At 33.9% G+C, this 18,198-nt stretch overlaps 1 protein-coding gene across 1 annotated transcript in view; it reads right to left on the bottom strand.

Moving 5' to 3' along the window:
* The window catches only part of LOC122816310 (proton channel OTOP3-like), a 256,108-nt gene that overhangs the window by 160,417 nt on the left and 77,493 nt on the right, over positions 1–18,198 (bottom strand). The window contains exon 3 of the mRNA XM_044089042.1: positions 3,689–4,126. Coding sequence (XP_043944977.1) covers positions 3,689–4,126 — 438 coding nt within the window. The remainder of the gene's footprint in view (positions 1–3,688; positions 4,127–18,198) is intronic.

Below are 18,198 nucleotides of genomic sequence, written 5' to 3' on the forward strand. Positions count from 1 at the left end.
AGGGAAGAATACAGCAGCAAACACTTTGAGCAGATCATAGATAGACCCTCACAAATACATTTTGCACTTGGAGGTCTCCCAGGAGATTGTCTACCTGTGGGGAACTTGCCAAGTAGATCTATTTGCCTCCTATGTCAGGCAACAAAAATTGTTCTGTTCTAGGCCACCTTACAAAAAGGCCTGGAAAACAGATGTATTCTCTTTCCATTGGATGGGAATGTTCCTTTATAGTTTCACTCTTTTCTATGACATCCAAAGTACTTCTAAAGATCAAGAACTATTTGCCAAATGTGCTTTTGGTGACTTCCTTTTTTTTCCAGATAGCAGTGGTTCTCTCTTCTTATGCATCTGACCTTGGGCAGTTACTAATAATTACTTCACAGAGTGGATTTATTCACAATGGACTAAGGATCTGTCATCCAGCTCCACATTTAAAATCTCCACATAACTGTATGGATTATAGGCTTTTGATCCCATTTAGCAATCTTTTTTTTTGAAAACGGCAACAGGTGTTAAAGCAGTGGGAAAACCTGCCTTTAAGAAATCATATATAGCTACATGGAAAAGATTTTCTAGTTGATGCCATAACGGAACAAACCAATCCCAAATGTGCATGTGTGTGTGTGTGTGTGTGTGTGTGTGTGTGTGTGTGTGTGTGTGTGTGTGTGTGTGTGTGGCGGGGGGGGTCCCATGATTCTTCAGTGTTTTTGGGGGGGGTCCCATGATTCTTCAGTATTTTTGTGAATTGCTCAACTCAGGCCTTGCATACACTTCAATAAAGATAAACCTTTCTGCTTATTTGACCCTGGATCTCCACCCTTTCTTGTTTATTCCAAATCAAACCGTTTTTGAAAGGGTTTTACACATTAGACCACCTAAAAATCAAGTGGCACCTTCCTGTGATTTAAAATTTGTTTTGGAAAAATTAACACTGTCTCCATTTAAAGCTGCAGCCAGTTGTTCTGTGAAAGTTCTACCTTGGATGACTGCTTTACTGCTTTGACTTCTGCTACATGGGCATTTGAATTATAGGCCCTTATTGTCTACTTAACCTTTTTTTAGTTTTCAGGATGAGACTTAGAACCAACTCTTTCTTTATGCCTAAGGTTGTTTCTGACTTTACTCTGAACATGGACTACTCATCTCTGTATGTTCTATTCTGCAAAGCCAGGGCGGGTTATTCTAGCCTTTGCAGAGAAAAAGAAAAAAAGAAAGAAAAAAAGTTCCCTTTGTTAATCTGGTGCTTCAAGCCAGATTCTACCACCATCTTCTTTTTAAATTGTAACAAGTCAGTTGCTACATTTGTAGCAATCAGCTTGTGATAGCTTTTTGCACGCAAAGTGCTAATGCACTGAACTGCTCTACACTTCAGGATTGTGCCCCCTAACAACGTACACCCCCAGGATAGCTACCCTCTTTACTCCAACCTTGCTACACTTTTGCTGTCCTGAACCAAAGAAAAGAGATGAAAGATTTCTTCATACCTTAGATGTCTGCAGACAATCAAGATTTTACTTGGATAAAACTAAAGATTTTAGAAAATCTAGCCTACTTTTTGTTTCCTATAATGTTAAGAAAAAGGTCATACAGTATTTAAGTAACCATGTCTAGATGTCTGTCACAGACCATTCAGTTTTGTTACTCATACCACAGCAACATTTCCCCTATGAATGTCAAGGGTCATTCTACCAGAGCTGGGGCCACTTCTGTTGCTTTTTGAAAAGGGGTGGACTAAATCTATTCTGGAAGCAGCATTTGGTCCTCAGTCCACACATTCACTAATTACCATAAAGCTTGACACAGTTTCCTGAACTCGGGCAAGGCTTGCTAATGTTATTCCCTAGAAACTCTGGCCTTTTTCCTGCCATCTTTTCTTCCTAAGGTTTGCAATTGTGTTATCTAGTTCTAGCTACTGCAACTATGATCAAATGAAGACGTATCACAGTTATATAATTTAATTTAGAATAACAGTAGAGGTTCATCTCCCTTACCATTGCAGTACTTGCACCCTGCCACCTTTTCTCCTGCACTTAATCCGGCTGCAGCGGGGTATCATTATTTTTACTTTTGCTGTTCTGTCATGATTCCATATTAATGTCATTGCCTAACTTTGGAGCTTTTCTCCCCGGGCCTCTACTGAAAATGGACATGTATCCAGTTGGACTAGCCCGGTCAACAAATGTAAAATAAAATAAATAAATAAATATGAATGACATTATTACTTTTAAGTGTCAGGCTTCAATCTTCCTGTTTAGGACAAGAAAGCTCTGAGTTATGATATGCCTGTACATCCTTCTTACTCCAGCATATAATCTCGTGCTAATGGAAGATGTATTGTACATGAGGAAAGAGCCTGAAGCTTTATAGACTGACTGGACATCCAGTATCCTTGGCAAGATACATCCTGTGGAGTTATGGCTACTTTAACAGTGGCCTGTTCAAGTATCTACTGTTATGTTAAGTTAAATTACACAACTCTCCTCTCAGCTAATAAATCACTCCTACAAATTACCAAATCCACTAACTCTGCTGGTGACTCCCTTTACCCCTCACAAGTCACAAAAGCCTGGAATTCTCTTCCTCCTGACATTAAAAACACCCCTAATCACAGCATTTTTAAAAAACTTCTCAAAGCACACTTAGCTACCATGTCGTTATGCTCATGTAACAGCCCAGGCTAACAATTTCCCCTCTTTTCCACTATACTCTGTCCCAAAAACTAACAGAAATATCGCTAGCTCGCATTATTAGTTCTAACTCTAACCCCAGTGCACATATGTACAATTACTACCTAGAAATGCTTCAACTTGAAATGTTCCCAATGTTCTAAACACTATTTTTATGCGGACATTTTGTAACTGTATGTTCTATTTATTGTATTTTCTATGCTGAGAGTCACATCTGTAACTGCAAGAACTCGTATCTGTTACTGTATATCTTGACATGCATGTTAATGTGTTACAATCTTTGCTTTGTGTGGAGCTTTTCTTCCTGGGCCTCTGCTGAAAATGGGTACCCACCCAGTCGGACCTTCCTGGTAAACAAATATAAAATAAAATAAATAAAATAAACTTTAGTTTTGTGACAACTTCTCTATAAAATGCTTTGCTCCTGAACTCTGAACATGCTCAGTTCTTCTATCGTACTGGAGCCTTCCAGATGCCTAACTGGTCTGTTTAATGATTTAATTCTGCTGACAGATGCTTCTTTATTAGTCAGTGTTACTCACTTTACCTGATTCCCATGGAAGGTGCATTATCTTGCACTTGTTCTGTTTTAGTATCATATTTCTTTTTCTTATCCCAGTATCTCTTCTTTAGTTCTCCTTCTGCATTGTTTTTCTTAACACAAGTGCCACTCTTGTGGCAGTCTGGAGCAATGGTGGCTAACAGTGACACTAATCTTACTGATGCCACTAAGCTTATTATTTCATATAATAAATTCAAGCAATCAAACACATACTTTAATTAAAAAAAAAACATGAATTCAACTATGATTAAAAGACATATTACTAGACTTCCCTTCCTCTGTCTTTCTTCATGTTATTTCTGGATAGTTAACATCTTCTGTTACTACTGATACCTGCATTGCTTTCTGCCAGACTATCTCCTAGAAGCATGTGACTATATTCGGCCAGTGTGGAAGTAGCACTATATGACAAATGCATTTACATGATATAGATACATACCTCTTAGCCATATAGATCCAGCACTACCATCTTGGTGATGAATAGCATGGGGTCTATTTGAGGTCTCAAACCGGTAGTATAACATCCAGAAAATGGACAAAACCATTAGAACCATGAGAAGTCTCTGCACTTCTTCTACCCTGATGGTATCCCTGCTAAACATCATACTGCATATCATAGCAAAGCCCAAGTATATCATATTGATTGCAAACAGACCAGAGAAGAGTCTACCAGCTTTTCGGGCCTGCTTGTTTTTTTGTTGCATGGAGCAGGAGCTATGTCGATGTAACCATGACTCCTCATATCTGGTTTCCATGTGTGGTTCCCTCAAATCTGTGGCAGAGCTGCTTAAGCTTACATTGTGGATGTGGTTTTCATTCATGGCTTCTTTTTCTGCACTTTGCCTTACCCCCAGAACTGCTAATTTCAAATAGACATCTGAAAAAGAAATATATACAGAATTAGTCCATCTGATTAGGAAAATACAAAATAATAACAAAGGAAATAGCTTGGATTCAAAGTAGTAGAAATGGATCCTGCACAAGTATGCATGCTTGCAACATGCACATGGATAGACATTTCTGCATATGCACACACAAATATAAATATACAGAGTAACACTCTCACACAAAACAACAGCAGTTGCAAACTCTTCTTCTCCACTTCACACAAAGACTAACTGGAGTCTGCCTAGTGTTGCATGGATAATACTTGTAACCATGTGTAGCATAAATACTGTGTGTTTGTTTGTTGAATTCCATTTAGCACTTATGAGTCTAGACAGATTTACTGCATTGCTGACTGAGACCTTTAATATAAGGTCTCAAAGCAGCTTTCTTATTGGACCCACTGGCAGAAGTGGCCTTAGGTCAACTGGTAACCTAGGCAAAAGGCCTCCACGGCACCCCCCACACCACTTAGCCCACACCACTTAGTGCCCCCATCCTGGTCTACCTACACCAAAAAAATACTTGAAAAGTACCCCTGCTACAGCGGCACCCTAGGCGGCCACCTAGTTGGCCTATGCCTAAGGCCGGCTATGCCCACTGGTTAGAAGATTCATATTACAGAAACATAGAAAGAAGAACGTTAATGTACTGTTAGGTGTTACTATATTCAAGAAGTACTTTAGTTGTAACATACGTAGAATAAAAGTTTGAGCTGCAGTACATTCACAGTGTGCTTATTTCATGTGTACTACAGGGTACAATGCAGATCAAAGATGAGAAAAACTACTGTGCATCTTGTCTGTCTCAAAGAATGCATTTACAATCCTGAAATAAAAGTAAAATTGAATAAAAGCATAGGACCTGTATGACTGAAAGTATCAAAATAAAATAAAACTGTATCACATGAGAGGTCAAAGAAGTACTGATTGGCAACATTTTTACTGTATACACAATCAGGCATATACTACGGTTAATGATAAGCCACAGACGTTTTACTGTATACAAAATCAGGAATATACTACAATTAATGTTAAGCCACAGGCATATTGTATGCAATGATAACACGTGACAAAATAACTGCTGTTTTGGAACTAAGTATGGAAAAAGTTATTTCATCTGATTCTAAACAAGAGACTTGATATGAAACAGTCTACTAAAGTGAGCTAGGAGAATGATGTCTTCTGGGATTTTACAGCAGACAATGCTGGAAACTAGAGATGATTACTGGTTTATTGATACAACAGGCTAGTGATAGCTTTGGGAATGTGTTTTCTTGAGATTTCCCAGTAAACTTATGATAAGATATCTGTTAACATCATATACTTGGATCGACATTTAGTAATATACAGAACAATAACTTCCTTCCAGATGATACACTGTTCTTTTGTTAAGGGACCACAAAAGACTGCTCATGTATTTGTGCCTTGCTAGCTTGTGTTAGTCTGTATTTCTGTACTTAGAACATATGAGCTGTTTGATAATCTCACAGCATGCAAATCTTTTTTCTTCAAAAGTACAAGTTCATTTTTTTTTTGCTTACTGTGTACATGCCTGTGGGCATGCCACACACACACGCACGCACGCACACACACATAGGCAGACTGACAGACAGATACACGTATACATAAGAATGTGCATACAAACATACACGCATGCACACACACACACACACACACACACACACACACACACACACACACACACACACACACACACACACACACACACACACACACACACACACACACACACACACATAGGCAGACTGACAGACAGATACACGTATACATAAGAATGTGCATACAACCATACACGCATGCACACACACACACACACACACACACACACACACACACACACACACACACACACACACACACACACACTTTCACAAACATACATGTACACAAGAATGTACATACAAACAGACCATATCATTCAACCTGTTAGCAAAAAAAATCTGATAAAGCCTAAAATAATGTGGACAAATGCCCAAAAAATAAGGACTGATTTAAAATATTACTCTTATAAACTTAGAAAGTTGCTAGAATAACAAGATTTCTGATAGCATGCACTTTCTGAACGATATGATGTTTGAAACTCAAATGTATGTCATTATTTAGTGACGTCAGTTCCCAGAGATTTGCCAGAAAACCACAACTTTTATAAGGAACACACCAAAATATGAGGCAAAATCTGGACAGTTAATAGGTATGAATCTCTCACACGCACACACACACACACACACACACACACACACACACACACACACACACACACACACACACACACACACACACACACACCATTGAGTACTTAGGTTCCCTGTGATTCTGGGTAAGTCATTTATGAATTTGGTACTTACCTGCTTCATGTTTCAATGGACTGCTCCATGATTCAGCTTCTCATTAAACTGAACAGTAGTAATATATTGTAGCAAGTCATAAGTGCCTTTGCTTGATGCAGATTGCTGTAAGAGTGGTTTTTCTTTCCTCAAAATCCAGAGAAACCAGAACCAATTATTTTAAATGTGTTATGGGGGTATAGGTCACATTGCCCAGCCTGGGAAGGTACTCACATATGAAAAAAAATAGCTTGCTTTCACTGTTTAATCCCTTGTCTAGCTGTTTTTTTTTTTTAATTCAAAAACTCCATCTGAAATTTAACTTTTCAGTGGGATGCCCTAAAGTCATGTTCTTGGTGCTTTTTAAGTGCATAGTCAAATCTTACACTATGGACCAATCTTCTGAGCCACTGAGGTATTCTTTTTTTTCACACGTTTTGACATTAAATAAAAATGTACTTAATCTTTAATCATTCTACCTTATTCTTTTCTAAGTCTATCTTGGGCATTCTATACAGTACTTTCTGTTTTCATGTTATTCCTGATTTTTCTTGGGTATGAACTCCAGAGCCTAACACAGTATTCGAGATTTGACTTTGACTTTCATACAGAATGGTAACTACTTCCTTCCTGCCTTGTATCAGAGGTGCTCAACATTACATCCAATCTTCTGTCTGCTACAACTGCCAAATGTCTTACTACTTTGGCATGTTAGCTTGTCACTCAGACTTTGCTGGCCATTTTATGTCAGACTGGTGTGAAATATATTTCAGATACTAGACCGTTGTCTATGAAAAGCTATTTAAGTTAAGGGAATTCCTAACTACCTTTTTAAGCTGTTTTTTTTTTCTAATTTAGTAGTTTATTAGGTGAATTTTTCTGTTTCACTATTTCTTTTGCTTGATATTTATATAGAGATAGTTTTAATGTCCTGTTGCTATTGTATGATGTTACTTTGTGTTGGAATGCTGTGTTCTTTGTTTCTTTATTAATCACCTATGATAATTAAATAGTCCTTATAAAGGAGATCTACCTCTTAACCGTACAGATTTTCACAGAATGTCCAGATTTTTGGCTCATATTTTTGGTCGGTTCCTCATAAAATCTGTGTCTTTCTGACAGATTACTGGGCTGATCTGAGGATTGAGGTCACTAAATAATGACATACATTCGAGTTTCAGACTTCAAATCCTTCAGAAAATGCATGTTAAGGGGCGTGGCCAAGGATGAACACAGGATAGCAGCAGATTTCTTCAGCTCCACCAATTTCATTACATTGACAGGAATTAATTACTTAAAAAATTAATTTTTGAAGTAATTTTCTTTCTAAATATGTTTGTTTTGTATAGTTCTTGAACTATATCTAAAAAAGAAAGGAAATCTTAATAATATTCCTGTCAGAAATTACTTTGGAAATTTTCCTGTCAGTTTATCAGTCTGAAATGAGTTCCAGTAAGACAAATTCTCAAGACTCCAGCATCAAGAAAGAACTTCAGTCTCTGATAATTATAGTCCAGCAACTTACTGCTAAGATGGATAAAATGGATACTAAAATAGACACCTTCATAGAAAAAACTACAAAACAAATAGACTTGTTACATATGGACCTGCAACAACAGAAGATCCAGATGACAGGCATAGAAGAAGCTGTGAATGACATGGAAAATAGAATACAAGAAGAGGAAATCAACATTGAGTTTCTGCTGAAACAAAATACACATTTACAAACAAAGCTGGATGACCTGGAAAATATATCTAGGCGCAATAACATTAGGATTTTTGGACTGCCAGAAAATATTGAAGGTAACAATATTACTTCTTTTTTAACAACATGGCTCCCTAAAACTTTAGATTTACCAGAAGCACTCTCTTTTGGTATCGAAAGAGCACATAGATCTATAGCTAATACTAACTCTAACAAAAACTATCCTAGATCAGTTATAGTTAGATTTCTATCATCTTTTGATAAAGAGATGGTTCTTAAATCTGCTTGGGCTAAAGCTCCTGTTAAGATTAATGAAACAACTGTGCGTTTTGACAATGACTATTCTTCCATGGTATTAGCTAAAAGAAAAGTTTTTCTGCCACTAATAAGGGAGCTTAAAAAGCACAGTTTAAAACATACCTTCTGTTTCCTGCCAAGCTTAAAATCTTCCTTCCTGATGGTCCTAAAATTTTCGATGACTTAGACTCTGCTTTACTGTTTATCAAAAAAATAAGATTTTGGAAAAAATAGAAGAAATGGAATGGACTAGTTCTTCGTTAAAGAGACTGGCAACTGAAACTTCGTGGAAGACTTCAGAGAAGAAGAAGAGACTAAAAAAACAAATGATTTGTGCTATGTTTTTTTTCTCTCATTTTATTTTATTATTAATCTTTTTAAATATAGTTCCTGCATTTCCAAGAAGCAACAACTATTTTGAAAGATTTAATCAAAGTTATTCTCTGTGTGCAAAGAAATGTTTTGTTTCATAACTAGTCAAAATATCTGGAGATTTAATGGCAAGCTGTGATTTAACTTGTTTCTCTTTCTGAAGAGGAAAAATAAGGTCAGTAATTTGATACATTTTTTTTCCTTTAAAAGTTTATATGTTCTTCAAATGCTATTCCTAATTATACTTTCTTGATTACACTGCTTATTCTTGTTTGTAAATAATCTGTCATGCTTTAACTAATAATAATTAGAACTAAATAATAGTAAATAATATGTTTTATTTTTAACTCTATTAATATAAACAGTAAGTAACATTCTATTGTATATACTTCTTATAGCTTTCTCTTACATTTTTTTATTTCTGCCTTACACCCTTTTACTTTCTACTCTCTTTTCTTTTCTATATTAATATATAGAAATGCTTTTGATCATATAGACACAGTAAATAATAAGATTTGCATAGGAGTTGAGTTGGGACAAAATGTTGAGTTTTGTTACTTATTAATAATTTTGGGCTTGATTTCACTTACATAGAGTCTGTAATAACCTGTAGAATGCATTGTGATGGTTTTGTCATGTTTAGATGCATTTACACTGCTAAATGAATGTTTGTCACTAGTTTTTAATAAGTTTCCCAAAATGTTAAGAGAGACAATCTGGGATGTGGGCTGTCTCATGCACAGTGTCCATGAGCTACTTCAAAAGCTTCAACTCTCAGAATTCTCACAGAGAAGCTGAAAGCAGCTAGTCTCACCTTTGACCTAGATATCACACTGACACATCACAGATACAGGAATGACACTACCTAATTATACTTTCTTGATTACACTGCTTATGCTTGTTTGTAAATAATCTGTCACGCTTTAACTAATAATAATTAGAACTAAATAATAGTAAATAATATGTTTTATTTTTAACTCTATTAATATAAACAGTAAGTAATATTCTATTGTATATACTTCTTATAGCTTTCTCTTACATTTTTTTTATTTCTGCCTTACACCCTTTTACTTTCTACTCTCTTTTCTTTTCTTTATTAATATATAGAAATACTTTTGATCATATAGGCACAGTAAATAATAAGATTGCATAGGAGTTGAGTTGGGACAAAAATGTTGAGTTTTGTTACTTATTAATAATTTTGGGCTTGATTTCACTTACATAGAGTCTGTAATAACCTGTAGAATGCATTGTGAAGGTTTTGTCATGTTTAGATGCATTTACACTGCTAAATGAATGTTTGTCACTAGTTTTTAATAAGTTTCCCGCCAAAATGTTAAGAGAGACAATCTGGGATGTGGGCTGTCTCATGCACAGTGTCCATGAGCTACTTCAAAAGCTTCAACTCTCAGAATTCTCACAGAGAAGCTGAAAGCAGCTGGTCTCACCTTTGACCTAGATATCACACTGACACATCACAGATACAGGAATAGCAGATTAATAATATGTGTTAAAAACCTATGTCCCAAACATATACATTACTATAACTCATTTAATTCATCTGATTGACAAGCATAAATAATTTTATAACTCTATACTGGAAGAAATTGTCATGTGATATATTTTAAAGCAGTAGTATAGCATGTTTGTAAAATCTGGTTACTAAAATGTGTTTGCTGTGCATTATTTTGTATAAAGCAGACAGATTTATTGAAGGGACAGCAATGTAAGATGGTGCTCAGTAAAGATACAACTCAGTGAGATCATATATATATATATATATATATATATATATATATATATATATATATATATATATATGTATGTGTGTGTGTGTGTGTGTATATGTGTGTGTGTGTATGTGTCTGTATGTGTTGTGTGTATGTATGTGTGTGTGTTTGTGTGTGTGTGTGTGTGTGTGTGTGTGTGTGTGTGTGTGTGTATGTGTGTATGTGTGTGTGTGTGTGTGTGTGTGTGTATGTGTGTGTGTATGCATGTGTATATATATATATATATATATATATATATATATATATATATATATATGTGTATATGTGTATATGTGTGTGTATGTGTGTATGTATGTATGCATATATATATATATATATGTGTGTGTGTGTGTGTGTGTGTGTATGTGTGTGTATGTAGATATGTATATAAATGTTTCTGAGAATCTGCTTAACTATGAAGTATGATTTATAACAATTTCTATGAATACAATATTTTATTCTATTGGCAATAATGAGTTTGAGTAAATGCTCATATACAAGCAATTCAAGGTTTTTTTTGGAAGCTGTTAACTGTATTTACATGACAGAAAATAGATGCATCCTAATATATGTAATGTCTGAATCATACTAGCCAAACTTTTTGATTTAAATGAATGTTAGAACTTATTTTTCTCTCCTCTTGATTTCTAACATCAAGATTATTTGAATGTATTTGAATACAAGTGTTTTATATTACATGGATGTATATAGTAGTATGAACAGTTTTTAAAAAAAAAAAAAAAAAAAAAGGTTTATTTTAGTTTATATGATGCTGTTTTACCAAATGTGTAGTCTTGTCTTGCTAGATAATTGAATTGAAAACTGTTAACTTCAGTTAAATATAACTAGTATTAAATTGATAAGGTGGTAGCTGACGTACTGCTGCTTAGGGTAGGGGGTTAACTTGAGTGGTAAATACTACTCTAAGTTGGAGTTTACAACTCCAGGCTGGATGCAAGGTTTAATCCTTACATTATTTTCACTTGTTCATTGTTATTTGTATATAGTTTTGACATCCACAATATATTTTGTACATTCATTGTCACTACAAACAAAATTGAATCCTATACGAAATCCCATAAGAGATTCAATAAATACAGCTATATTTAAAGGTACACATAAAGGAGGAGATGTAACATTACTTATCTTGTTATTTGTTATTTTGATCATAAGATTCTTAAGTTTTAAAAATGCCAAATAACATCTTTAAAAGGAATTTCTTTAAACATTAATGGATTGAATAATCCATGTAAAAGGGCAAGCCTAATAAGATACATTAATTTACATAAGGCCAACTTAGTCTTCCTACAAGAAACCCATTTCTTGAAAAAAGATATTGATAAACTAGCCACAAACAAATATACAGTATTGGTTAGTTCAGAGCACACTCAGAAAAAGAGGAGTGTCTATTTTATGGAATAAAAGTATGCCCATTCCTAAAACCATTAAGTCTTATCAGGATGACAAAGGAATGTTTTGTATGGTTACAATACAAATTAATGGGAAGACTTACACTTTAATTAATGTATATTGGATACCTGGAATTGGTATTAATACAGTGAAACATCATCTTGATAAGATCATATCATTCTCTATAGGATATATTATTTTAGCTGGTGACTTTAATTGTATACAACATGAAAGTGATACTACCACTATAGGAAAGAGAAGAATTACATCTAATGCAAAACATTTAAAGGATTTTGCTAATTCTTATCATTTGAATGATATTAATAATCAGATAGATTCAAAATCATTACCATACACCTTTTTTCTAACAGATACAAAACTTATTCAAAAATAGATAGGGTCTTTATTTCTAACCAGATGGTAACAGATTTAATTAATTCCAAAATCATTTCATGTCCTATATCTGATCATAATTCAATTGTTTTTGAATTCATGATAAAAAATACTCATAATGTTCAGATCAAAAGGATACCAGCATACTTAACTCAACTAAAAGACTATAAAGAATATATACTTTCAGAAATAAAACATTTTTAGACATAAATAACACTCCTGAAGTCTCCATTGTTTATGTTTGGGATGCCTTAAAATCATATCTATATGGACAAAGTATCAGATGGTATAATAATAAAAGGAAATCTTGGGATAATGAATTGTTAGATATTCAAAGTAAATTAGACTCTTATAAACATAATAATAAAGAAAATATTATGGACAAGAAAGTTATTGAAGAAATAAACAAACTAAATGAGAAATACAAAGAAATTTTAACTCATAAAGTTAAAATAACTTTAGAGAAATACAAGTTTTTGTCTTATTCAATAAGCCCCAAATACTTACATAGACTTAAAAATAAAACAAAAAGGTTGAATAAACAAAACCATATCAAAGAAATCATTTCTCTAAGGAAAAAGAAGAATGTTTCTAGTATACCAGAAATACTAGATGAATTTAGAAATCACTTTCACAAAATTAACCATAATAATATTAACATGGAACCTAAAGATAAAATAAAGGAGTTTATAACCACAAATATGAATAAAAAGCTTAATAAACAACAGATTAAACTTTTGGACAAGAGTATTTCATATACAGAAGTTATTACACAAATAAATAAGCTTAAATCAAACAAAGCACCGGGTAATGATGGTATTATACCAGAGATATATCAAATCCTTTCTAAAAATACATATTCATTAATACATAAGGTTTTTATTTTGGCCCAAACTGAGTTAATAACCCCCCCATCTTGGCAATATACATTTATTTCGCCAATTTTAAAACCTAATAAAGATCCAACTAGATGTTCTTCATATTGGCCCATCTCATTACTTAATGTTGATTATAAAATGTTTATGAATATCTTTGCTGATAGATTGAAGACAATCATTCCCGGAATTGTAGATATAGATCAGACAGGCTTCATTGTAAATAGAAATACTTTTGATAATATAAGAAGAACTTTAACATTAATAGATTTTGCAAATAGGAAAAAGAAAGATTTAACACTTATTAGTCTTGATATAAGTTCAGCATTTGATTCAGTAAGTTGGGACTATCTGTTTACCTTAATGAAGTGCACAAACTTCTCGGATGCATTTGTAAATCTAATTGAACATTTATACAAAGGAACGTTGGCTTATATTAAGGTAGGAACATATGTTTCACAAAAAATACCCATTCTTAAAGGTACAAAACAAGGATATCCACTTTCTCCACTATTATTCACTTTAGTAATGGAGCCTTGGGCTAATTTGATCAGAAACAGTACTGACATAGAGGGTTTTGAAATAGATGAAAATACAACATCCAAAATTCAACTTTTGGAGATGATGTTCTAATTACATCAGCAGGATCTAATTCTTCTATACAGTCTCTATTTGATAACATGATGAATTTTAAAAGTATTTCTGGTTTAATATTCAATGAAGAAAAACTAAAATACTACCTATATATACACGAAAAAATATTCTCATTAGTGATTTTACTAAATATGTACCCAATTCAGGTCAGATAACTTATTTAGGTATAATACTATCTAAAGATATTAAATCTATTATATATAATAATTATAATACCTGTTTTCTTAATATACAAAATCTTTTTAATACCTGGAATAATATGTTTTTTACTATGGAGGAGAGACTTACAATTATTAAAATGATAATATTCCCCAAGATTTTATTCTTAATACAATCAATAATACTTCCACCTACAAAAATAATTATCAAGAAACTGAACACACTAATGTTAAATTTCTTATGGGCACCTAATAGACCTAGGATTGCATTAAAGAAACATACTAATAGCTGGTCTCAAGGGGTATTTCTTTTCCAGACTTTAATTTATATACTATCTCTTCTATTGTAAAAGTTATTACTTTATTAATAGATCAGTCATATGTCACAAAATGGAAAGATTATTGGGAGCTAATTAGTATACACTTCATGAAAATCTCCTTAACACATAAAAATATGATTGTAAATAACTCCATGTTATGGTTACTAAAGGAATTGTGTACTTCACCTATTACACCTAAACATATGGTTTGTTACCCATTAAATATTATTATTAGTTATCGTAACTTTAGATTCATGCACCCTAAGTATAGGGAATGGAATTTTATTGTATTTCCTATAATGTATACTCAGGGTATGCTTTTGTCATCTACTTCTGAAGGAACTCATTTAGCTATAGATAATGATCTAAAGTACTGGTATCAGTTGATATCTGATAATAAAGTTAAAAATCTAGATTTCTTAAAACAAGAATTTGATCTAAGAAAAACTTGCTGGTTAGAGGTTCAGACCTTTAGACAACATCTCATTAATAAAATAGATTTAATGTCTATAACTGTTAAAGAATCTATTCCAACACTGATTGATTACTTGATATTAAATTTACAACATAAAGTTTCTGATAAAGGTAAACTTTCATACATACATAAAGTTATCAGACAAGAAACTTTTACAGTGTAGATTCATACTGGAATTATTTCACTTCTATTAATGGGGACCCACCAAATCAACAAGATAAACAATATATATTGGAATCTGCTTATAGAACTACGTCTTCCATTGTCTGGAGACTTTATACATGGAAATTTTTACATAGATCTTTTATACACCTTTGATGATGAATAAAATAAATAATAAAGATAATCTATGTAAGAGATGTAATGTAGAAATTAATGCTGACTGGGCTCATATGTTTTATGACTGTATAAAATTGAAAGAATACTGGAAGTCAATTAATGAATTTTTGCAGGCTCTTTTTACAGATAATTTCATTATTTCTAAATCTCTTATATTATTCAACACACCTGTACCTCAAAGTGTTAAAAAGGTTAAGCTTCCCTTGTTATGGTCTATTCTAGCAGTGGCTAGGAAAATAATAACTAGAAATTGGATTTCAGATACACCTCCTTCGTTCAATAAATTTAAAAATGTTATGAATATAGTGTGCCATATGGAAATAAACATAATTAGGACTAGAACAAATAGAAAAACATCTTATTTTATTGTATGGGATAATTTACAAAATTTGTTAAAAAAATTTTAATTTCAATAGCATGGTATTTTAGTTTAATTAATTGATCTGATTGTAGTGGATGTCTTTGTAAATACTTTAGTTGTTTTGTTGAATATTATAATAATACCTATTTTTAATTACTTGTATAAAATTGTTATGATATTTCTCTTATATGTTAAAACAATAAACCTGTTTTGAAAAAAAAAGAAAATGCATGTTAAGACAAATCCTGTTACTCTAGCAACTTTCCAAGCTTATAAGAGTAATATTTAAAATATGCCCCTATTTGTGGGCCTATGGCCCCCATTTTGTCAGTCTTTGTCCAGATTTCTTGCACTGAGAGGTTGAGAGGTATGTTAATGCTAATGACAATAAAACAATAATAGTGAAATTTAAAACACTTAGAAGATGATAAAGTAGCAATCATTATTTGCAGTACTATCTTGATACAAGGAGTGGAACAGTATGGCACTTTATAGTGAGTACAATTCAACACATTATCAAGTTAGTAATGTAATCACTACAATTTCTAAACCTAAAAATACATTAAATGAATTAAAGAAAAAGAGGTTGCAAGCAATACTATGACAAACAGGAATAGTGAGCAAAGGAACAGAGTAAGAAAAGGCTGAGATTTAAAAGGAAGAATTTTAGAGAAGTCTAGAATGTGCAGGCAGGCTGTCAGACAGGTATGGTATGCTAGACAGTGAAACAAATTGAGTGGAACAGAAGGAAGACTAATGAAAGAATGAACGTAAGGAATCTATGTGCAGCATGGTGGATTAGAAAAACTAAAAGGGTGATAAGGGTAGAGGAAGAAAGTGATCCTGAAGCAATACCTGTGCAGAGCTGTTAGTTATTGTTTAAGAAAAGAACAGGACAGATAACTTTTTATTTTAAGTAGTGTTTTGTTTAGTGAGACTTGGAGCCATTACCTGTAAGGATGTTTTCCCCAGAAGGGTTAGGATTCTGAAGTAATACAAAAAGGTAAAAAACACTTGACTTAAGAGTTCAAGATGTATCATAGGAACACTGATTATAGCATTGACCAATATTACTAATAGCAAATGCACTACGATCCTGGCTTCATGGCTGTGAGGGATGGAGCCCTGATTGTGACCCATGTGACCAGGGTCGACCATCAGTCCTGGCACTGGAGAAAGAGAGGGGGGTGATGGTGCATGTTCTCCTTGCCTATCCCACAAAATGGGGGGTATGCGCACTTGAAGTCACCCTGGGTAGATGTGATTTCCCTGGTGGAGACTGGGGAAGCCACCTCATGTGTGTCAGAGCTAATGGCGGCACTGCTTGAAAGAAATTCTTATCTTAAAATTAAGGGGTTGGCCTTCACAGACAGCCCATTGTACATCTCCTACTCTGTGCTTAGCTGACTGCATATGGAGGTTAGGGTAAAATAGAAAAAAGGCACAAACTGCCACTTGTGGTTGTCTGGATAACCACCCCTTGCCTTAATAATGTAGGAACAAATGGGTCATTTGTGTGGAGGGACTGACATTTGACAAGTAGTTGGAGCAAACGTGCATTAAAACATAAATACATTGTGAGCGTTTTCTGGATAATGTTTAAGTCTGTCTTTTGAGTTTAGGGAACACCATGAAATGGTGTCTGTTATTTTTCATAGCAGAAAGCCTTGCAGTTCATTTATTTAGGGCACTGAGTTTATCCAAGTCTTTTGGCCTTAATGAAAAGGGGGGGGGGGCACCACGGGGAGGATTAAGCAGAAGGTTGTACAAATTCTAGTCTTATTTTAAAACCAGGGGAGTGACAGTGGCCTTGTTTAAAGGAGCAAAGCTGAAACTCATCATTCCTGTGTTCAGCACTCAGTACTCTCACGAAAGTGCGGCCATGTTTCATTCTACTGACTCAGAGACTGAAGTATCTCAGGGGATTCCCCTAGCCCTGAGGTGCAGTGATCTCACACTCAATACAGATATATATGTAGCAAAGGAGTGCAAGACACTTCAATATCATCGCAGGGAGGTTTGATTTATTTAAATGAGTGTCAGACATGCAGGTTTTGACATTTAGTCATACGCCATTTATTCAGTATAATATTTACATGTTTCAAATTTGTGTTAATTGAGAAACATGATCAGAGAAGGCAAGGTGCTTGTAGTAGAAAAATCCAATGTTATTATAAATGGATACCGAGGCTAGTGATGCCCCCTCATTTGTAAACATTTTAAGGAGTAAAGAATGGTCACCAGTCCTTTAAATTCCAGCAAAAAGAATTGCTTTGGTTTTTTGGAGGCATTAAGAACTGTCTGGTTGTTGTGAAGTCAGTCTTAAAAGGAAAATATTCTCTGCTATAGCTTAAACGATTTCCTTTAGCCTACTAGAGAAGTTAATACAGATGTGACTACAAACTTCTTGGAGATCACACTTATGAATTCAACAGAGATAGCAGCCCCAACATTAACCGCTGAATTCTGAAGAAGAAATAGTTGTTGATCCTGTCCAGTGCTTTCAAGTTAAGATTTTGGGGTGGAAATAATTCAAAAATGTAGAAAAACAGAGCATGTGAAATGAAATTAATTAGAAAGGTCAACAAA

The sequence above is a fragment of the Protopterus annectens genome, chromosome 12.part0 (assembly GCF_019279795.1).
Source record: "Protopterus annectens isolate FY-2018-M chromosome 12.part0, PAN1.0, whole genome shotgun sequence".
NCBI classification, from domain to species: domain Eukaryota; kingdom Metazoa; phylum Chordata; order Ceratodontiformes; family Protopteridae; genus Protopterus; species Protopterus annectens.